Source organism: Pollachius pollachius (genome assembly GCF_949987615.1).
Source record: "Pollachius pollachius genome assembly, chromosome: 11".
Lineage (NCBI taxonomy): Eukaryota > Metazoa > Chordata > Actinopteri > Gadiformes > Gadidae > Pollachius > Pollachius pollachius.
This window is the reverse complement of record NC_136944.1, coordinates 6253782-6276900: the sequence shown is the minus strand read 5'-3', so window position 1 is coordinate 6276900 and position 23119 is coordinate 6253782. Positions and strand designations below refer to the sequence as shown.

The 23119-nt window shown below is 42.2% G+C and overlaps 1 protein-coding gene across 1 annotated transcript; it reads right to left on the bottom strand.

The window, feature by feature from the left end:
* Positions 1-12833: 12833 nt before the first annotated feature.
* LOC307083066 (polyserase-2-like) lies at positions 12834-21197 on the bottom strand. The gene is made up of 10 exons (XM_079746859.1): positions 21093-21197; positions 17681-17701; positions 17090-17249; positions 16694-16962; positions 16140-16279; positions 15558-15825; positions 14994-15162; positions 14289-14545; positions 14019-14116; positions 12834-13574 (listed from the first exon to the last, which is right to left on the bottom strand). Exons 1-10 carry the CDS (start codon positions 21142-21144, stop codon positions 13263-13265), a joined length of 1746 nt encoding a protein of 581 aa, XP_079602985.1. The 5' UTR covers positions 21145-21197; the 3' UTR covers positions 12834-13262.
* Between the last annotated feature and the right edge of the window lie 1922 nt (positions 21198-23119).

Here is a 23119-nt window from a genome sequence, read left to right as displayed (position 1 = left end):
GTTTGTTTGTTTGCTTGTTTGTTGTTCACATATATAAAACGAAAAATAAAGTATAAAAAAAAAAAAAGAAGTAGAGCAGGTTATTGAAGAGCAAAGGCTTGTTTTTCAAGAGCCTACTATGCAGGATACGAACACCCCACAAATGTACTTACACTTGCTTTACAGGTGGTTGGCTGTTGGCGCGTATCAATAATTCATCACTGGTTATCATACCCATAGACTTTTAAATCATCCGATTTGCACAGAAGAGCTAAATAGATCGAAGTGAGTCTTGAGGTGGAACCTGGTGGCAAATTACCCAAAACTCAATAGACAGCGCAAAGTTTGTGCTTCTTCCGAGACATGCCAAGTGGTTTGCAAATTTCAAAATCATCAACGTAAAGATTTAATGCTATTCTCAAACCTTCACTGGACAGAAAATTATTTTGCTTAAAGTACTGACCATCTTTTGCAGTTCTGTATTCTTGGAAACTAGCTAATATCTGGTCTTGCGTATTCTGAATTTTGAGATGTTCAAACACGTCTTCAATGGAGAGCAACTGCTGCAAAGACTGTAGAAGAGGAATGTACTGAAATGACCTATTTTTCTGAGCATCTAGGACATACTCAACTGGTTGTATAACACCAAAATGAGATATAAAACTGTGTACGTTTATATGCAGTTGCTAGAGGGCCATCCTTTGCAATTGCTAAGGCCAACAGCTTTTGCATAAATAAGTTTTGCATAAAACAGCAGCAAGCTCGTCAGCTACTGACTCTTCAACTGGCAGTTTATGACTCTGAAATACATCAAGAACAGTAGCTTTTGTGACAGGTACAGCTAGTTTACTTAATATGAAGTGAAGCTCAGAAAGGACCTCATCAACAACCGCCTTTGGAATATGAATAATATTTTCCAACTTCAACAAAATACGAGCAGTTTTGTCCTCAATAACATGTGGCAGGTGTAACTCTGCAGCCTTGCCAGAAGTTAGTTTCATATTCGGGATTTACAGTGGGGCAAAAAAGTATTTAGTCAGCCACCAATTGTGCAAGTTCTCCCACTTAAAAAGACGAGAGAGGCCTGTAATTTTCATCATAGGTAAACCTCAGCTATGAGAGACAAAATGAAAAAAAGAAATCCAGAAAATCACATTGTCTGATTTTTTAAGAATTTATTTGCAAATTATGGTGGAAAATAAGTATTTGGTCACCTACAAACCAGCAAGATTTCTGGCTGTCACAGACCTGTAACTTCTTCTTTAAGAGGCTCCTCTGTCCTCCACTCGTTACCTGTATTAATGGAACTTGTTTGAACTCCTTATCAGTATGAAAGACACCTGTCCACAACCTCAAACAGTCACACTCCAAACTCCACTATGGCCAAGGCCAAAGAGCTGTCAAAGGACACCAGAAACACAATTGTAGACCTGCACCAGGCTGGGAAGTCTGAATCTGCAATAGGTAAGCAGCTTGGTGTGAAGAAATCAACTGTGGGAGCAATTATTAGGAAATGGAATACATACAAGACCACTGATAATCTCCCTCGATCTGGGGCTCCACGCAAGATCTCACCCTGTGGGGTCAAAATGATCACAACAACGGTGAACAAAAATCCCAGAACCAAACGGGGGGACCTAGTGAATGACCTCCAGAGAGCTGGGACCAAAGTAACAAAGGCTACCATCACTAACACACTACGCCGCCAGGGACTCAAATCCTGCAGTGCCAGACGTGTCCCCCTGCTAAAGCCAGTGCATGTCCGTGCCCGTTTGAAGTTTGCTAGAGAGCATTTAGATGATCCAGAACAGGATTGGGAGAATGTCATATGGTCAGATGAAACCAAAATAGAACTTTTTGGTAAAAACTCAACTCGTCGTGTTTGGAGGAGAAAGAATGCTGAGTTGCATCCAAAGAACACCATACCTACAGTGAAGCATGGGGGTGGAAACATCATGCTTTGGGGCTGTTTTTCTGCCAAGGGACCAGGACGTCTGATCCGTGTGACAGAAAGAATGAATGGGGCCATGTATCGTGAGATTTTGAGTGAAAACCTCCTTCCATCAGCAAGGGCACTGAAGATGAAACGTGGCTGGGTCTTTCAGCATGACAATGACCCCAAACACACCGCCCGGGCAACGAAGGAGTGGCTTCGTAAGAAGCATTTCAAGGTCCTGGAGTGGCCTAGCCAGTCTCCAGAACTCAACCCCATAGAAAATCTTTAGAGGGAGTTGAAAGTCCATGTTGCCCAGCGAAGGCCCAAAAACATCACTGCTCTAGAGGAGATCTGCATGGAGGAATGGGCCAAAATACCAGCAGCAGTGTGTGAAAACCTTGTAAAGACTTACAGAAAACGTTTGACCTCTGTCATTGCCAACAAAGGGCATGTAACAAAGTATTGAGATGACCTTTTGTTATTGACCAAATACTTATTTTCCACCATCATTTGCAAATAAATTCTTTAAAAATCAGACAATGTGATTTTCTAGATTTTTTTTTTTTCATTTTGTCTCTCATAGCTGAGGTTTACCTATGATGAAAATGACTCATCTTTTTAAGTGGGAGAACTTGCACAATTGGTGGCTGACTAAATACTTTTTTGCCCAACTGTATGTCCTCAGAACCAGTTGGCACAACTTCTGAATTGTCTGACTGATCTAACTGAGTGCTTGTTTCGAGGACATTAGCTTTAAAGTCTTTTAGTGAATACTGGTTGTGTTTCCTGTTTTTTTGTGTGTTGAATGTACTATAAATTTTTGTTTGAAATGTGCATTTTTGAAACACACATGGAACGGTTTCATAATGCCTGAGATGTCCATTTATGTGTTGAAAAAAATCTCTCACTGTTGAGAGTCCTTTACATGAGCACACATGACATTTAAATGCATGTCCTTCTACCGCATTTAAAGGTTGCTGATTAAGATGATTTTTATATGTGATTTAATAGTTTACTCCACGTATTAAATGTACATGGGCAATCTGTGTATTGACAGGGATATCTATAACTACCTCGAAGATGCCCATGTGCCTGCCTAAAATGCTGCAGCAATAAGTACCTGGTAGCTAACTCCAAACTGCACTCCTTACACGTCCACATTCATAATCCTGTAGAGAAAAAGAAAAACATTAGATATTGAAGAAATGACAATAACATAAGCTTGTATCATCAATTAACAATTAGTTCATAACTTACTATCACTAAGAGGTTGCCAAAAGTAGCTTGGTAAGACTGGAAAAACTGCAAATAAGAGGGATCAATCATGACATCATGTCAAACACATTTATTCTGTTTTTTTAAGTAAATATTAAATCATGTGCATGAGGAATATGAAATATATATTTAACAATAATCAACAATTTGATATTTATGTTTGAGATTTTTCAAAAAAATAAAACCATTTGTAAAATCTTGAAAATGACTTCATAGTTTATACATGAGTGACAATATCATGAAAATTGAATACTTCTATAGTTTTGTGAATTTTAATTACACTTTCATTGTTATTAGGGTTAAAACAGCCTTTGTTTCCATCCATATTTGCTTAAATATGTGAATACGTATGTAATATTACATATAGTATTATTAATACTGCTGTGCACATAATGGAATGCAAAGCAAGTGTGACAATAATTCCCATTCTCTCGTCCACACACACACACACACACTTTGTCTGAATCACTATACAACTTTTGAAAGCTTTACACTGCATCTTGTATATAAGTGGCATACGTTAACAAACGAGTAACGCAAACCCAGCAATAAACGGACACAAACGGTCAAATAGCCTACACAAAGTAAAGCAGGTTAAAGGACAATTCCGGTATTTTGAACTTTGAGGCCCCTTTATGGTTGGTTTATGGTGAAATGGAGCGGTTGACACCGAAATTTTGACTATTGGTCCTGTCTCGGGTATTGGCTAATTTAGAATTGCCCCTGCCTGCTTCACAATGGCTGGCTACGTGCATGCACAAACCTGTCCTTAAAACACCCCCAAACGTTCGTTTTCAGAAATGTGCAACTCACCGAGTTGTTAGTGGTGTTCGTTGATGTTCCAAATCAAGTATCGTAGCGACATACAGTTTCTTTCGTGTTTTATTGCACATTTATCGCATTTTGTGAATCCCATTGATTACTGTTGGAAGATTCATTGCCCGATAGAAACTGTATTTCGCTACGATACTTGATTTGGAACAACGAACGAACACCACTAACAACTCGGTGAGTTGCACATTTCTGAAAACTTCGGTGTCAACCGAGACCAACCAGAAATGGGGCTCAATGTTCAAAATACCGGAATTGCAATAAAATTGGTCTCCAGTGAAAAAACGAGCAGATTCTCACCTGGCCTAACGGAAAGTAGGCTACACGTTAAACGGTTCTATTCCTGCAGAGGTAACTCGTTTTATGTTCCCTCTGAGCCATGTGCTGACTGACACTGAGCATGTCCGGCATGTCTGTGGACTCCGCGACGTTCGCGCCCATTATTCAGGATACATAAATTGGCCTTAAAGCTTTAAATCAATGAGAGCCCCTTAAAAACTAGGTAAATCTATCACAAAAACAAAGTGTCTTGTTATCAACATTACAAGACAGTGTGCTTATGTCGGTGCCCGCCTGATTGAGCGCTTCTTTACTACTATATTAAGCTAGCTCAAAACTGAAATGAGGCCTCACAGAGCCACTGCCTGCCAACTCAACCTTTAAAAAACCTTGTGAAATTCGTCTGTTCTTAACATTATCACGGCAACTTTACAGATGCCAATTTATTAAACAGCATGCACAATATCTCAGGACTACTGAAAAAAACGAAAACTTACCGAGAGTATTAGAGTTGTAGTCGCTCGCTGCATGCAGAAGATGAACAAAATGGCGTGCTGCCTCAGGGCATGGAAAGAGGGGCGTGGTCACCTCACGTGCGCATGCTTCCGTAAATGACCTCCATCTTTTTGGGTTGAAGGGATAGATCAGCAGCGTCAGCGGAGACGATGAACACATTTTATGTTGTACACGTTAAACTATTTTGGTTTTTATTTGAATTATATTTCATTAGACAAATAGAATATTAATTTGTCACATCTAAGAAGGACTTGAATCATTTTTTGAGTGTAAGGGGCTCCCACACATTCGATGCCTTGGCAGCTGTTTTGACCGACATTCATGCAGAGTATGAAATAAGTCAAAAGGTTGTTAGAACTACAACAGACAACGGGTCGAATTTCGTGAAAGCAATAACAAAATAACAATGAAGAGTTAGTTGCAGAAGGCGAAGTAGGAGAAGATTGTGATGCATCTGATGGTGAAGAGGAAGTGGAATTCATGGATGTGGAAGCCACTCTGGAGGAAGATGATAGGCTTCAGTATCAGCTGCTGAAACATCATCGGTGTGCATGCCATTTACTAAGTTTAGTTTCCACAGTCGATGTTGATCGGGCTAATAAGACAGAAGCTTACAAGAAATTGTCCAGATCAGCCTTTTCTAAGTGTCAGGCACTCTGGAATAAAGCATCAAGGTGTCCTCAAAATGCAGCGCTTATAGAGGAACAATGTAAGCTTCACTTGGTACAGCCTAATTCAACTCGATGGAACTCCTCTTTCATGGCCGTGGAACGTGTGGTCAGAACCATTAGAGACCAAGGAGAGGGGTCTGTGAGAACGGTCTGTGCTGCACTCAATGTTCCAATGTGTAGCTTATGTTAATGTATAATTGTGTTCTTATTTAGTTAGAGTAATGCTTACCACATTATCTGCTGTAGGTACATAAACAAATAAATAAATGTCCAGCATTGCACAGTGGTTCTGTATACATTTTGTTGAAATATGTGTTTGTTTATTTTATTCTGTTTCTATTAGGTACAGTCCGGCTGACATAGCCTTTTTAGGGGAATATGTCACCACCATGAGTCCAGTTGCGAAGTCCTTGAACATACTACAAGCAGAAGTCAACATTCAGATGGGCTGGCTGGCTCCGACAATCACAACACTCACAACCAAGCTTGAAAAGTCCAGACCTTCACTCAGATTTTGCAAGCCACTTGTTGATGATCTTCTTGAAGGTTTGAGAAAGCGGTTTGAGAGCATGATATCAGAGCCAGAGCTAATTGCAGCAGCCATTCTCGTTCCAAGGTTCAAAACCTCCTGGACCAGCAATGACACAGTCCTACAGCTTGGTAAGGAAAATGTTTTTTTTTTGTTTGTTTTTGTGTGTTCGTTTGCTTGTTTTTTTTCAAAAACCTTTACATCCAACAATGATTCTATGCAGTTGTTCACTTACAGAGAAATAACAAAAATATGTATTTGTTGGTGTGATTCTGTGTTTCTAATCAAGGCCTTAGTTACATCAAGACACATCTGCCAGAACACGATGAAGGTCTTCGGTCTCCTGATACCACATCAACCTCTTCTGATGAAGATGACTTCTTCTCCAATGTCAAGCAGACGCATTCCCATGAGATAAGTAAGCAACTTGATGGATACCTAGCACCTACAGCTGAAGGAGTGAATACACTGGCCCCCTATCCAGCTGTACGTAACCTCTCACTAAAGCTCTACACAGCCCTGCCAGCTTCAGCCGCGTGTGTTTGGCTTTTTAGCATAGCAGGTTTGCTTTTCACCCCAAGAAGGGGATCAATTCATTCACAGAATTTTGAGAACCAACTTTTCCTCAAGTTGAACAAGGACTTCATGACATTTCATTGAATTGAAGTACAGTACACACACACACACACACACACACACACACACACACACACACACACACACACACACACACACACACACACACACACACACACACACACACAGAGTTGTCACACATAGATGTTTGAAAATATTGTTATTCAGCTGAAAGTATTTTCTCCTGCCTTTGCCTGTATGTCAATGTGAGAGGAAGGGGCTTAATACTGTCTGAATTTTTTTTTCCCTTTTTGTACGCTGACCTAAACACAGCTGATTAGCTGATTTTCTTTAATCATTATTATTTTCTCGTCTTTGCTATGCTGCATGTATAACACGGTCAGGTTCAGAGGTGTGTCAAAACATTGCTATATTGCCTTCTTTGCTGGTTTAGGTTTATTGATTCGATTGATGAAAAAACACACAGAGAAACTCACACATACATACAATTGTTAGCTGAATTTTCTTTTCTGATATTACATATTTATGTAAGCTGAGCATTTGTTTTTATGTTCTTGAGTATACTGTTATAGTGTATACTATTGTGCTATTGCCTTGTGGGCAAGTGAGAAATGTTAAATAAAGCAACATGGTAAAAAGTTGAAAATGACTTGATTTTACTTTCAATTCCTTTTACATTCTCCAAGGTAATAACATTTTTCATAACTCCATGTAGGACGTTTCTATACATAAATGAATGAATAAACACTGTGGCAGTAGTAATGCAATATTTAGAAAATGTACTCTTGATACTCAAGTACTTTTAAAAACAAGTACTTCAGTACTTGTTTTTAAAAGTACTTTTACTTGTACTTGAGTAAAATTTAACAAGGGGTATCTGTACTTTTTTCCAGTTGAGCCATTGAAGCGCTCTGCTTACCTGACCTGGGTCCCCTCCTTCTTGTCCAGCGTAATCAGGGCCGGAGTGCGACTCACTTTCAGCCCGGGAGTTCCATGATGCAGCCAAACCCACCCCAATTAGGAGGAGCGGGTGGGGGTTATTTTTCTATGTACGAGAACAATGAAACCCTAGCTGTCGTGCCTACAAACCACAAAAACAAATAAACACACAATTGAAAAATCAACCAAAGAACCCATTCTATTCCATTCTCAATATTCTACCATTTCTTTTTACACAAGCAATGAGAGGATGCATGCTATATACACTAATGAACAGGCTCAAATGGGATAGTGAAATCGAGCTCAACCTTCCTGCAGGAATCTCTTACCTCTGATTGGTGGGTGGGTGTCTCCTCATACCTGCAAACTCATTTGGGTTGAAAAAGGTGACAAACTAAACTGTTGTAGGGGGGTCTGGGGGCATCCCCCCCAGCCAAATTTTTCTATTTTAACATGTAAATTAAGCCTTCTGGTGTACTCCATGAAGAAAATAACGGAAAAAGAGCATTTTCTTATGGTAAAAATGGCACATTTATTAACCCATAAACTGGTCAGTTAAGAACATTTTAAATGTGAAAAGGTCTATCCACTATAACCATTATTTCTGCTGCCACATGGGGGGCGCTATACCACACATGAACATTTAGGGCAGGTAAACAGTAAATCCCATCAATGTGCCTCTTTCGGGCCACACTATCGTTCTCCACCACCTCTGCCCTATTACCAGCAGCACTGGTAGATGGCTGGCAGCCAAACTCAACCCTCCTTTCCTGATTTCAAGCTGATTTTCCTGTCGTTGGGCTTTGTCCCTAGTTCCAGCTGCACTAATGTTGGAACACAGCCTCCTATCTACCTCCCAAAACTTCAAATCATCCCTTCTGAACATTTCCACCCCAGTCTGGTTCCTGGTCTGCAAAGTGTATTAAACAGTCTGCACAGCACTGAGGGTGGTGATTTTCATTGATGTTGATCAATGATGTTCCCCATGACACTGAAGGACGACTCAACCAGGGCACCATGGAAAATTGAGAGGGCAGCCTTGACTGCCTGACACAGTGCAGGATACTTCCCTGTATTGAAGACGACAGTCCACCACTTGACAACATCCTCTCCATTCTGAAAACTGGGAAGCGCCTGGTCAACATTAAAATGCAGAATTTCTTGGTCTGTGTCAGCATCTGGTGGAAGCAGGTGACCCATCATACGTGTGAGCTTCCTCAAGTTGACCGTGGTTAGGGAGTGCCCTCTCACAATTGGGTCCACAGCTGACTACGATTGCAGAGTTTCACTCTGCAAAGGCAGCTTCTTTTGCAGGTATTTTGCAAAGGTTTTGTATGCCTGGGACACTTCCTGCAGGAATGGCTTCAGCAGCTGAACAGATCAACAATACTCATAGTAGGTGGAATTATATGGAAAACGTTACACGTTCTTGGGCACCCCTAAAATGGAGATACACCATACTGAGTATCGATACCAATTCTTTAATCATTCATTTTTATGTACTCACAGGATGTTGTGGATGTTCTGATCTGAATCTACTAGCCTCCCGTCCCACATACATCTCCCTCAAAGGAAGCAGCTTGTTGTCAAATTCAAGAGTAGCCAGGGATTTGGGCATCAGATTCAGGTGTTCAGATTTGACAAAGCAGGCCAGGAAGTTCATAAAAACTTGCAGCTGTTTGTCATGCAGTGTATGGACAAGTGTCTGTCTGCCCTATAAAGAAAATAACATTGTGGTTCAATGCACAAAGAAGCACACAAGAAATGCATGCCAGTTATATCTCAGGAGAAGTATTAGGATTCACTGGGATCACTTTGCTATGAAAAAGCATAACATAATAAGGAACTGCAGATACCCTGTGCTCAAAGAAAATATCATGAATTATTAGACTTCGGGTTGGCATAATTTATTTTTCTAGACCAAGGTCCTATCATAATCCAATTCTCATAACTCTTTTTGAAGAACCTGATGAACATTCAATGTTCAACTCACCTGGAACACCATGACATATTCCTTCAGTATTGACAGCACTCCTGTGTAAACACTGAGGTGCAGCTTAGTTATGGTTGCTTCATGCCACACCTTCCGAATCACCCTCTTCTTCCGGTCTTTTCCCAACTGCGTCATTGCTGGAAAAATCGAAGACATAACAAGGTTCTGTACAAAACCTAACAATCCTTTGGTAACCATAGTGCAGGTAGCCAATCACTGAACCAAGGAGAAACAACTGCGATAAGTTACCTTTTTTTCTGAGGTCCTCGTGAAAGTACCGAATCCGTTTCTGCGCTTTTTTTTTGCGCGTTCATGTTGAAATCGGCAAATAGCTGCTCCAGGGGGTCCTTGTAGAGGGCCTTGTCTTCCTTGTCCATGAGGCCGTAGTAGAGAACCTTGTAGTCAGTAGCATTGCATCAAAAATGTTATGTTATGTATATTATTAACCAACCTGGTCTGTGGCCCATTGATGATCGGAATGTAGATCACTGAACAGCTTCTCAAGATGACTACTGAAAGGAACTGTAAAAACCTTTGCAGCGTTGTGAATGTGGTGACAACTGTCAACATCAACATCGAGAACGTTTGGGCAGTGGTCTTTGCGAACTCTTGCTTCCAACCCCATCTTACAGCCTCGCATTACACCGCAGGAGTTCATTAGCATACAGACAAGATTGCACCATGGGCTGTTGTTATCCCTAAAAAACTTGACCAACAACTGCTCAAGCTTGACAGCATTAACCGTAAATACCTCAAAAGAGCCTAGGTGTTCCACTTCAACAGTGTTCCTGTCTGGGTTGAAGTAGCTTACCAGGATGGTAAGCACTTTCTTATCACCGTTGGCAGTACTCTCATCGAGGTTGATGGAAAATGGATACTTCCGTGTATGGGTGAAGATCCTCTCAGAAAAAGTAAACCCCAATCCATGCACCATTTTATAGGCTGCTGATGTGCGTGACAGCTTCAGCCGACTCAGAGCTACTTTGTCTATTGCCAGCTCTTGGGCCAGGTTCACCATCACTGAATATTATAGCATATCTTTCCTATAGTTCTGCATATGTTGCAAACATAACATTTGTCCTGTCATTTCCTGCAATATTACAACTTGCTCCTTGAAACTGCATCCTATCCTTTGTTGCAATCATAGCATTGGGCAGTTTGCACGCCTGTAGCTGTGTTTCCTCTGCTATCTCCTAGCCGTGTCTCATCAGCATCACTGGGCTAGACTCAGTTCTTTGGCTGCAAAAATCTTTGGCTACATACATGCTACCACCATTGAGTGTTTGAAAAAACTCAAACACTCGTGTCATTATAGATTCCACCCTCTTATTTGGTTGTCACATAAAAAACATCGCCAAAACAGCTTTCCTTCACCTCAAAAACATTTCCAAACTCCGCCCCTCACTTAACCCCACCACTGCTGAGACACTCATTCATGCCTTCATATCCTCCAGACTAGACTACTGCAATGCCCTTCTCCTCTGTGTCTCAGCAAAGTTACTTAACAAACTACAATACGTACAAAATTCCGCTGCAAGAGTTCTCACCCTCACTAGGCCCTGGCAACACATCACTCCCCTCCTCCACCAACTACACTGGATCCCTGTGCAATACCGTTTTCAATTTAAAATCATTCTCCTTGCTTTCAAAGCACAACATAATGTTGCACCTTTCTATCTTTCTAACCTCCTGACCCCCTACCAACCAACCCGAACTTTAAGCTCCACTGAAGCCCACCTCCTTTCCACCCCCACTGCACTCCTCCGCACCATGGGTGACAGGGCGTTTAGCGTGGCCGGTCCAGATCTCTGGAACTCCCTCCCACTTGCACTGCGTCAATGCACTTCACTGTCCACTTCAAATCTCTACTCAAAACCCACCTATTCACGCTGGCTTTTCCCTCCTACCCCTAACGCCTCCTACCCTGACCTTGACCTGGGCTGACCAATGCACCACCCCCCTTCCATTTCCTCTTCCCATGTATCTTTACCGCTGTTTTATGTATTATCTAGTTGTTTTGTTTTTCATTCTTTCGCTATAGTGTGTTTAACAAATGTTCAGTGTCTGTTTTATTGTCCCTGTTGGATGGCTAATGTTATTTTATTACCATTTTGTTTTACCTTTACTGTACAGTGTCCTTGGGAGACATGAAAGGCGCTTGAAGTAAAATGTATTATTAGTATTATTATTACGCCATTATCATTTGTACTATTAAATAATACTGATAATGATGGTTAGCTGGCTACTTTTTTTTAAAATCGGCCCATTTTCATCTTCTTCATTGCCTACTCTCATTTATTTGTTATGGCGTATAGAGTCCAACGTCGTCATAGCTGTTACTTATTTAGCTTTCTGACCAATTGCAATTCAAGGCCCACCAGGGTCGTGCCACTTGGGGGCCACTAATTTACTCCCCTCTGCTAATATCGACTTTGTTGCGACGTTAACAGTTTGTGAGCGCTTGCGTGTGTTTGTATTTGGGAGACAGTGAGAGAGAGTAGTGCACAGCTCTGGCTGGCCAAACGGCGCAGCAAGGAACTAATAAATGCAATTGTTAGCTCGCAAAATCAGCCCGGCGGTTGGCCCCGAAACGTTAACAGCCCACTGGGAATTCTCTTGACTCTCCCGGTTACCACGCCGCTACTGAGCGTAATACTGTCAGTCCTCTTATCCTCAATTATAACACCAAACTGCTCCATTAAGTCCTTGAGCAACATCTTTTCAAATGTCAAAAAGTTGGATCCTCTTTGACGTGCCATATCTTAATTTAACGTGACGTGCCATATCTAAAAAAGTTTCAAGCTAAGCTAGCTTGCTAAGTATCAAGTGTCGAGTGTCAGCTGTCACAGTTAAGGTAACATAACGGTTACATTTATTCAAAAAGCAACGAGTTTACGAAATGGAGCTTGTGAATATATTGTGGTCCATCTTTATCGAACATACATCGTGAATTTGTTCACATTTCATCGGAATCCATCATGGCGGACACTGAACACAAACTAATCCTATTTTAATCCTAGTATAACTAATCCAGAGTTACAACTAAGATGTGCAACACATCTGTGATTAATTATGAACCAGTTTTAACCTAGATTTACTTACCCTAGATTAACCCTAAACCAGGATTAATTTAATCCTGTTGGTGCAACCCAGCCATAGTGTTTGTATTCCTGCTGAAACAGTGGGTTCCCATTGACTGTTCTCCCAACTGTAATGGTATTATTAAGTACTCCTATCGGGCATTCACACTTCAAAAACCTCTACAGCGGTATTCATTTGTCATGATCATCTTGTTTAACTGAATTTATTTTTAAAATGAAACTTTGAAATTGACTTTTCAGCTTGTTAAGATCATATGACACACCCCCAGTGTAATTACATTCCCAACCATTAGTCTCTCCTAACCATTGCTAGCTAAACGAAAGACAATTCCAACCCCAAACAAAATAAGAAGCACATATCAAAAAGAGATATGTATTTTATAACTCTGCACCTTCACATGCACAGCAAAAAGGATCTTTTCCACGTAATATGATCAACACAAACTATATATCATGTGTAAGCTGAGACTCTACTGACAGCAGTCCATGAAAACCCCAAAAGGAACAACAGAAAACGCTGCGTGGTCGTTTCTTTACATGATCACATACTTCCCTCCCTGAGATACATACAACATGAAAATAAACCGGAGTCCAGCCCTTCGAGGCCACGCTGCCTCTAGACCAGCGAGGAGAAGAGGTAGATGGAGGAGAGGAGGAGAAGGTAGGACATGGAGAAGCGTGCGTCTGACGCGTGATTGGTGGTGGGGGCGTTGGTGGGGGCGGAGGTTGTGGTGGTGCTGGCGGGGGACGGCAGCCTCCCCAGAGTTCTCCTCAGGAAGCCAGCAAATCGCGTTGTGGCGGTGAACACGGACTGGTCGGCGGCTCTCTCTGAGCGCACCATGCTGCTGTTGCCCATAACGTTGGGAAGCCCGGCCACTTGGGTCCAAGAGTTGCCGCTCTTGCACATCAGGGGGCCTCCGGCGTCACCCTGAAATCAAACACACGTTGTCATCCCCACCGGCACCTAGCCACACACAGCCCTCTTAACTAACTCCAGAGCACCAACATGTGTCCACCCCTAGCTTGAAAACGACTGTAACATATGAATGTACCAATGTCAAATCATGCACAATTCTCACATATCGTTAGCATCAGGGCATAATTGCCATATTTAAGTCATATGGCCAAATTGTGATATCTGATTCATTGGGCCTCATTGGCTATGTCTTACGCCAATCAGTGATTTTAACATTCCATAGTCACTATCTGCCTCAGTCATCTATATGACTTTTTACGCTAAATACAACATGAACTTTAAAATATGACTTAGGCATTATGCTAAGGCAAACAACTATGATGTAAATCGTGAACATACATTTTGGCATTGTGAGCCATGTACTAAGAGGATTCTGAACTGTTGACCTTTCCTTACCTGTCTCACAGTCAGCGCTTCTGTGCAGATGTAGTCACTGGATGACGTGTTGCTACAACCCACCACCGTGGTGTTGAACTCCTGCAGGGTTTCTTGGGCTGCGGTCAGGTCAGAGAAAGTCAAGGTCAACCAAACAGTTGGACAATATACAGAGCCACGCTGAGTGAGTGAAACAAAGAACTAGTAGAACTACAATCAATGATCCGATTTTGTAACAAAAAGCCTAGTTGACACTAGAAGGGGGTGTGTGCTGTGGATGGGGGTCCTCACCGCCTCCCTGGCCCATGCCCCACCCTGCCATCCAACAGTCAGTGTTGTTCAGGAAGCTGCCCATCCCCTGGTCCAGACAGATGGGCTGGATGTAGTCCGAGAGCGTCGGCGGACTGGACAGCATGAGCACGGCGATGTTGTCTCCGGTGAGATTGCTGAGGGTGATGGATCTCACCCCCAGGGTCATGTTGAAGGAGTTGGGGCCGTTCAGATTCCGGCGGCCCAACTCAACCGTCCAGTAGGAGGCATTGGGGTACCTAAGTGAAGAGAGGAAAACCACCAGGGTGAGGGATTGACATTTGAAACAGGATATCGTCATGTTAAAGAAACCCTGATCCAATTGGATCACGGTGCAGATAGGCTTGTCACTCAACAACAACGGCACACCTATTTTATATCACAGTATTGATACATGTGTTTCTTAACATTCTGATTTATGCAAATAAATTGCACATCGCTTGATAAATGTGTGGATGACGAATGACTGTAACCATTGAGTGATAGCAAGGGGTAGGGGATTACTGGCATCAGGTGTGAATTATTTCCCACTTGTTAATATTTTTGTAAAATGTAAAATTCTGTAAAAATAACTTTGAAAGAAAGGATTGATACATGGTTGTGCTCGGATAAAACACAAAAAGCAACATACACAGAACACACCTCATACAGCCTCATCGTCAAGACAGACGCAACAAGCAGACTTACATGGTGAAGCAGGAGGCGTCGCTCAGGACGGCGTCCGCAGTCACCAGGGTGCCGCCGCACATGTGTGTGCCGTTGACCTGCAGGCTAGCGATCCAGGGCCACACGCCGGCGGACTGCACCAGCCCCCTGCTGTCACGGGTGTTCATGGGGGCGCTGCCGCACGTCAATGCTGGAACCAGGGACCATCAGGGGTGGGCCAAAGAAGGCGGAAATGGACACGGTCAACAAACATTGTAATGCTTATGAAACAGAAACCTTACAGCTTTAGCCGAGCCGCGACCCAATGCTTTAGTTAAGGGAAGTAATCCAGTTAATTCTAGTTGGCTTTTCTGTATATTTTGTCACATAAATATATGTATTACTGGCTTAAGGGGCATTGATCATTCTGGTATGTCAGAATAACAGTCAGAATAATGTCAGAATAAAAGTCTATCATAGATGACCAAATGTTGGTTTTACCTCCACAATCTAGTATATCATTAGGGTACCACTGCGACATGCGTCAACAAAGACCGAGGATCCAACACCCTCATTGTCCACAGGGGGAAAGAAAAGGCCACTTACGTGCTGGGGTGGTCGGTGAGGCGGTGAATGGGCCGGACGGAGGGTCACCACAGTTGAAGGTGGCGTCGCTGTTGGTTCCCGCAGAGCGGAAGTCAACAAAGCCGGGCTGGTTGGTGGTGATGATACTGTTGATCCATGCCTGATATTCAGACACTCTGGCGTATACTCCAGGGAAGTTGGGCAGGGCACATCCTTGACCAAAGCTCACCACTCCCGACTGGACCCACTGCAGATCCTGTTTGCCTACAAGAGGACCCCCAGAGTCACCCTTTAGGAGAAGAGGATCAAAGCCACGATGGGTTAGCAAAATACCTCCAACTGCATGAAGTTAGTGTCATTACCAGGTCCTTTATGATTGGTGTTGTGCTTTGGGTGTCTGATGCTTAATTGGTGGGGTACGTTTCGTTTTGCACTAATGTGTTTTTCGTGCGCTATATGGCCTAACTCACTATGTCATCTGTCCTGCCTCACCTAATGCACTATTTCTGCATGCTAAACTGCATTTTGTTGTCCAGAACAAAATTTGTTGAATCTAATCTAGTCTAGGGAGCTCCTCTAAAAACACGACTGTTTAACAGTTACCTGACACGAGTCCTTCCCTCCGGCCGACAATCCAGCGCAGATCATGTTGTTGGTGATTTGGCCCACCCCATAGTTACAGTTACACTCCCTGTTGCCCACTATGGGCAGGTCCACTTCCTGGAGGATGTTCGCGGCCGTACCTATGAATGGAAGGAAGGAAACGGGACTTTGAAAAGGCAGCTCATGATGGGGCCCTGCTGTGTGAAACGACTTCATTTACGGTCGTATCGACCCACCTCAGTGGGCCTGACAGTGCACAATGCAAGTGCGGAGACCCACTCTATACTGTGGCACACATTTTAACTAGTTAAATGGTCAATGGTAAATGGCCTGCATATATATAACGCATTTCTAACCAGTGGCCACTAAAAGCGCTTTACAATATGGTCTAACATTCAGCCATTCGTGCACACATTCACACACCGACGGCGGTGTCAACCATGCAAGGCGACAGCCAGCTCATCAGGACCGGTTAATGTGAGGCGTCTTGTCCTAGGGACAGCTCGACACTCAGGACTAGGTCTAGGGACACACGCCGGAAGGAAAAGACCCACCTCCAAACGAGGTGGTTCCCCAGCCAGTGACCCAGTTGATGATGCCGCTGTTGAACGTGCTTCCGTCCGCGGCCAGGCAGACGGGCGCGATGTAGTCTGTGAAGGCGACAGTCGAGGAGAGCTGCAGCAGGCAGATGTCGTTGTCATTGGTGTTAGCGTCGTAATCGGGGTGACAGGCAATCCTCGAGATGGTCCGGGACACCTCGTTGGGGTTGCTGCCCGCCTGGTCCTGACGGCCCAGGAAGACCGTGAAACCTTCCGTGTCAGTTCTGATCGGAAAAGAAGCGACGTCACCATTAGTCTTGTACGTCTAAAATGAATGTTCATCGAGTTGTTGATGAACCAGAGATGACGAACATGTTTTGGCTATTGCCGGATGTAGAAGATTGACTTTACGTGGTGAAGCAGTGGGCAGCGGTCAGCACCCACAGATTGTTGATCAAAGACCCCCCACAGAAAGGGCCAGACCTCTGCAAACTGGCCTGCCAGGGCCAGGTTCCTGGAGCAGCATCCACTCCTCCAACGATCCTGGTGTTGAGAGGAGCCCGACCACATACTGAAAAAGGTTCAAGGTGTCAGAGAAGGAGCAATGGCCTCTATGAACGTCTGCTGCTGCAGTGTCCCTGACTAAAGACAAAGCCCACATTCTCTGCCTCACTTCATTTTTAATAGTATACTCAGAATACATTTAATTGATATAGCTCTTTTCAAAATACTAAGACACTTTGCACAATACCAAAAAGAGGCAAATAAAGTCACTGTTAGATATCAATGAAAATATACAATTCCTATATATATACAAAGATAACATGTTATACATAACCTGAAATCTTTTTAGAGTGAAATTGATCAATTTTAAATACATTGATTCAAGCAGAATGTATGGGCATTGATAAGGAAATAGGGCAGCCTCTAGGGGAATATAAATAAATGGTCAATTTAAATTATAATTAATTGAAACGTAGGTTTTTATTTAGAATCTCTTACCATTTAGCTGTGAGGATGCCTCTGCAAAAAGAAAAGAGAGAAAATGTATAACAATTGAATCATATATAATATGATAATAATTATATAATATAATAATAACTATAATAATAATAATAATAATAATAATAATAATAATTGCAACACGCATATCTGAATGTCTGGCAGAAGTCAGCACCTGGACAACTGCCCATCACCTGAGGCTTAACCTCAACAAGACTGAGCTCCTCCTAATACCAGGGAAAGATTGCCCACACTTGGACTTACTGGTCACTGTTGAGAACATCACTGTATCTCCTTCTCCAACTGCCAAAAACCTTGGTGTAGTGTTGGACAATCAGTTGTGCTGCACCGCAAACATCACTGCGGTGGCCCGGTCCTGCAGATTTGCACTTTACAACATCCGCAGGATCCGGCCCTTCCTCACAAGGGAAGCAGCTCAGCTTCTAGTCCAATAACTGGTCATCTCCCGCCTCGACTACTGCAACTCGCTCCTGGCTGGACTCCCTGCCTCTGCGATTAAACCCTTGCAGCGCATCCAGAATGCGGCAGCGCGCCTCGTGTTCAACCTACCAAAGTTCTCACATGTAACCCCCCTCTTCCGAGACCTCCACTGGCTCCCTGTAATAGCTCGCATCAGATTCAAGATGATGGTACTGGCATACAAGGCAGTCGATGGAACTGCCCCTGCCTACCTCCAAGCATTAGTAAAGCCACACACCCCAGCTCGATCCCTCCGCTCAACTACCTCAGCTGGACGTCTGGTACCGCCATCGCTAAGAGCAAGCAAAGGTCGATCAGCAAAGTCACAACTTTCTCTGTTTTGGGACCTCAGTGGTGGAACGAGCTCCCTACCGATGTCAGGACCGCAGAGTCGCTCACCAGCTTCCGCAAAAGACTCAAAACTCACCTGTTCAGAGTTCATCTCGACTCTGCATAGAAACCAATGCACAGCCACCATTGAATGTTGTACGACCTGGCACTTGTACATTCCACTTATTCAAGGTACGTAATTGTGTAGCATCTACAGTAGCTGCTATCGCTGCTTTACACGGGGAATGGGTTAGCCTAGCGATTGTAATACTTGCACTTGGTTCTATGAACGTCTTTACTGTACCGACAGCGATATATTGTTTCACTTCTTATGACAAATGTACTTATTGTAACAAATGCACTTATTGTAAGTCGCTTTGGATAAAAGCGTCTGCTAAATGCCCTAAATGTAAATGTAAATGTAATAATAATAATAAATACAATTTTGTAAAAATAAAGTCACAATGTTGTAATTCTGTGTCTGTTCCCTGGGAGATAGGGCAGTCTGTTTAACTCGAACGTTTCTGAGTTTACTGCCATGTAAAGGTTTTGTACATCCAGTTACAATTGATTACCATTTGATCGAATAAGGTATTTTTAATATATATTTATCCTAGGCTACAGTATAATATAATAGTCATAGAATATATTCAGTAGGTACATTTTTTTAAACAGATATATTGTTCAACAAATGGGCGGAGCTGTTTCAGGCAGGACCTATCAGCTGACAGCTAACCGGTCCAATCTCGTGCTCTTACTATGATAGGCGGACCATTGAGTGGCTGCTCACTGCAGAGCCAATGCCACCTCTTTAATAGGTCCATGGAATTTCTCCTACTGTGACGGAAATTGACATAGCGTGACGGAAGTAGGAACAACGAAAAAAAAACAACTAATAAATCTGGACCTGTGAGTGTTACTGCCGGGAATCAATATATTTTTACCTAACCATGACCATAACCAACAATTCTACCCGTAACCTCTAAACATAACCATCAACTTACCTTAACCCCCTAAACCCTACCATAACTCCTAAACCCGACCAAAACCCTACCTTAAACCCTAATCCTAACTATAACCCCTAAACCTAACCATTACCCTACCGTAACCCATTAACCTAACCAATTCTTGAAGTTTGTTCTTCTCTGCTTGGCGCATCCTACACAATGGGTGCCTGACGCAGCCCATGGGGTACTGCTTAGTCCCGGTATCTGTGGTCATATGTTGGTCTGCTGTTGGCATTCTATATCTGACATATGTATGTCATGCTTTCAGTCCTACAGCAGGGAGCACCTTAAAAGAGTGGCATCATACCAGGAAACTAGAGTGTATCTCAAAATCATGTCATACAATAAGTGGTTAACTCTATGGGGTTATTTCTGACACAACAAGGTTCTTGGTAGGTAGGGTTGGACTTGTTTCCAGAAACAACAACTGAAATGTTGACAGCTCCATTCATAATCTGACACAAACAGGTTTGTGTTAGTCTGGTTCATGGGGAATGAGACTAAAGGCATTTTGAATAACATTCAGGGATTCTCCACCACCCCACTATTGTGGTTCTACTGAGTCAATTATTGACGGAAAATATGTTTACACAAAGTCAGTGGTGAAAGCAATTTACAATTCAAAGCACCCCACTTAATGGCAGCTGCTCTCTTTAAATAGAGGCCAATGCAGAGTTTCTCTTACACAGGGGACAGAGTCTCCGGTGAGTCTGTATATTCATATTGAATGATGTTCTGGTTTACAATATAATTACTACTACCTATATGATTTGATTCATAATTATTCATCAATTATTGCTACATTTCAATATACATTTCACACTGTCAAAGGATTAAATTGGCAATAATCTAGAATATAATATATAATTATTATAATTAGAATAATATATAGATAATATCCTAGTAATATTTGTGTGGCATTTTACACAATCATTTTCTCAACTTTTGGTTGGTGTTACTTGAGTTTCTGGTGGAGATTGTGGTCGTCCTTCAGTCTTCAGCCCAAAAAAGTGGGGAACCACTCAAGGCAGAACCAGAGGCCTTAAGCTACCGAGTGAAACATGAGCCGCCTGTATCACTACCTCATCAAATCGGAAGATGGCATAAACAGATTAACGGGAGAAGTTGCTATTCACTAGAATGTGGATTATCTTGTTTGGTTCACATCGTCTCTTTAAGATGGTAAACGCAAAACCCCTAATAGAAAGCTTTGGCCAGTCTTGTTTCTTGTTTGAAGGCGGTTAGTTCAGTTCCCTTTTAAAGCATAGAAGCGCTGTCCTTTTGTAGTGTGCATTCTTAATGAATAAAGAATTTAACAAAGAAAACCAAATCCCATTGGGAAATCTGCTAAGGAAAACCAAATATAGATTAAGGCAGCGATTACAATTTGAGCTTTGAGCTTTCTTCAGAGTGTATACACTCTCTCTCACACACAAACAAACACACACACATACACACACACACACACACACACACACACACACACACATATATACCACACAAATGTGATCTGAGGCCAAACATCCTATCCGTGACCCTTTCTATATCCAGATGACCTGTCCAGGTAGCCAAGGAGGAAGGAGGGGGGTACTTACCCTGTAGCGCCAGTAGTAGCACCGCCACCCATAGCGCCTTGAGTCCAGCCATACCCAACAGTTTCAAGTCCTCAATTCAGTTGAGCTTTTTAAGACCTTTTGCTCCTCCCCTTTGCTGGTCACTTTACTGTAACAGTGCAACACAGGTGGAAGACACGCCCACGGGACAGGTGCGGCTGCTGAGGCCTATGTAAACTACATCATAACCTCACCTATGTCCAGGGCTTTGTTAGATGGGCCCATCGCCCGCCACTAGTACTAACATAATGCAGGGAATGCATGTTCGCCGGAGGCAGACAATCTAGCCTATAGTACATCTATGTCACCATGTTTAAGTAACCCTAACTCTAACCTTAATTGGGTAACAATGCAAAAGTTTGGCAAAAGAGCGGCAAAACACTTGAATGCTTCAGCTCGCCCCTACTAGGCTTGGTGCTTGGTATTTTGGTATTTTGGTCGATTACTTTGCTAAACCCACTCTGTTCTTGGCTCTTTCATCAAGCAGCTTAGCAATTCCACTCATGTGAAGAAATGAAAAAAGATAATCATTTTGATTCCTTAAAAAAAGAATGCCTTAAAGTATTTACCTAGTAAAGTATACACCCTGCTGGGGCATGCAAGCGCACAATGACGATGATTAGTGTTTTAGAGAGCAATCAGCCTCGGTGAATTGTACAACAAACTCATGTCTATAGACCAGATTTCAACAAGGCTTCGATCTTGACAAATGGGACGTGACAACAATCACGAAGGTCACACGTCATGGAAGGAAAATGAATCACGTGATCTGCTTGCTGATACTGTGTGTCCCAGGAACCCACCGGTCCACATTCCGATTGGCTGCTAACACAGACAGACAGGCGGATGTACTGCTATAATAAGATGGATTGTTTTTCCATTGTTCAGGTGTTGCGCTGGTGCAATGGTGCCCTTGGGAAATAAAAAGAAATAATGATATATAAAGATTACGAATGCAGCAATACCGATACCAGAACTCAGAATCTGTCCTGATACTGGGCTTCATGTGCTCCTACTAGTGATGTGTGGATCATGAACGATTCGTTCAGAAATCACAAAAAAATTGGAGTTTAAATTTGTGTATTTAAGAAGATCCTCAGACACATATTTTTGGCACATGAATGTTTATTCATGTGCCAAAAATATATAAGATATAAAAAGATGATGAAAATGAGCGTGTAAAAACATTACGCTATGCTACCTGTTATTTCTATAATATTTATATTTGTATCTCATTGTGTATGAATTCCCGCTGAAACAGTGTGTTCAAAATTACAGTTCTTTAAACTGTAATTGAAATATTAAGTACTCGTATCGGTACTCCGTATCGGCAAGTACCAAAAAGTAGTTAGTTATACTTGGTCAGAGAAAAATTGGAATCAGTGGATCCCTATAATAATGATCATGTACGATGATAGTAAAAACCCCAGCATAGAAAAAATTTACTAGTGTGATTTACTAGCAAAGACATTTCAGCACATTATCAAAACTGCTGATTGCTGTCTCTTACTATTGTTATTTTTCCTTTATCTTATTATTTCTTTTTAATGACTTTTGTGTCTTTTTACTGTGTCCTTGAGTGCCGAGAAAGACGCCTTCAAATTAAATGTATTATTTTTATTATTATTATTATTATTATTATTATTATCATCATCATCATTGAGGACTACAGCTGCAATGCAACAGTCAGGACAGGCCTGATGCGATGGACGTAATGAGTTTACCTATTGGAATCCTCAGTAGGTATAGAGTTACATCACAACTCCACTCCTTTGCACTCCAAAGTGCAAAGTCATGCTGACAGGGAAAGCACAAGCTTCTGTCTCTTTATTTATAACCATTTTTACTCTTAGATATGAATTATTGTTGTTACTATTGTACAAAAAAAAATGCAAAGGAAAAAATATCTTACAAAATCAAATAGAAATGTTTGATATTCTCTTATCCGACATAGGTTGGTGGCACCGGAATTGAAAAACAGAAAGTAAATAAAAGGAAGACTGTGTTGT

What these genes read in the sequence shown, in the direction of transcription:
- LOC307083066 (XM_079746859.1), bottom strand. Translation starts at nt 21,144, where the DNA reads ATGGCTGGACTCAAGGCGCTATGGGTGGCGGTGCTACTACTGGCGCTA. An exon ending in GACGCCTCCTGCTTCACCAT is followed by an intron (nt 14,546 to 14,993) that starts GTAAGTCTGCTT and finishes CTCTTCACTTAG; the next exon opens with GTACCCCAATGCCTCCTACT. An exon ending in AAGCGCTGACTGTGAGACAG is followed by an intron (nt 13,575 to 14,018) that starts GTAAGGAAAGGT and finishes GTTTGATTTCAG; the next exon opens with GGTGACGCCGGAGGCCCCCT.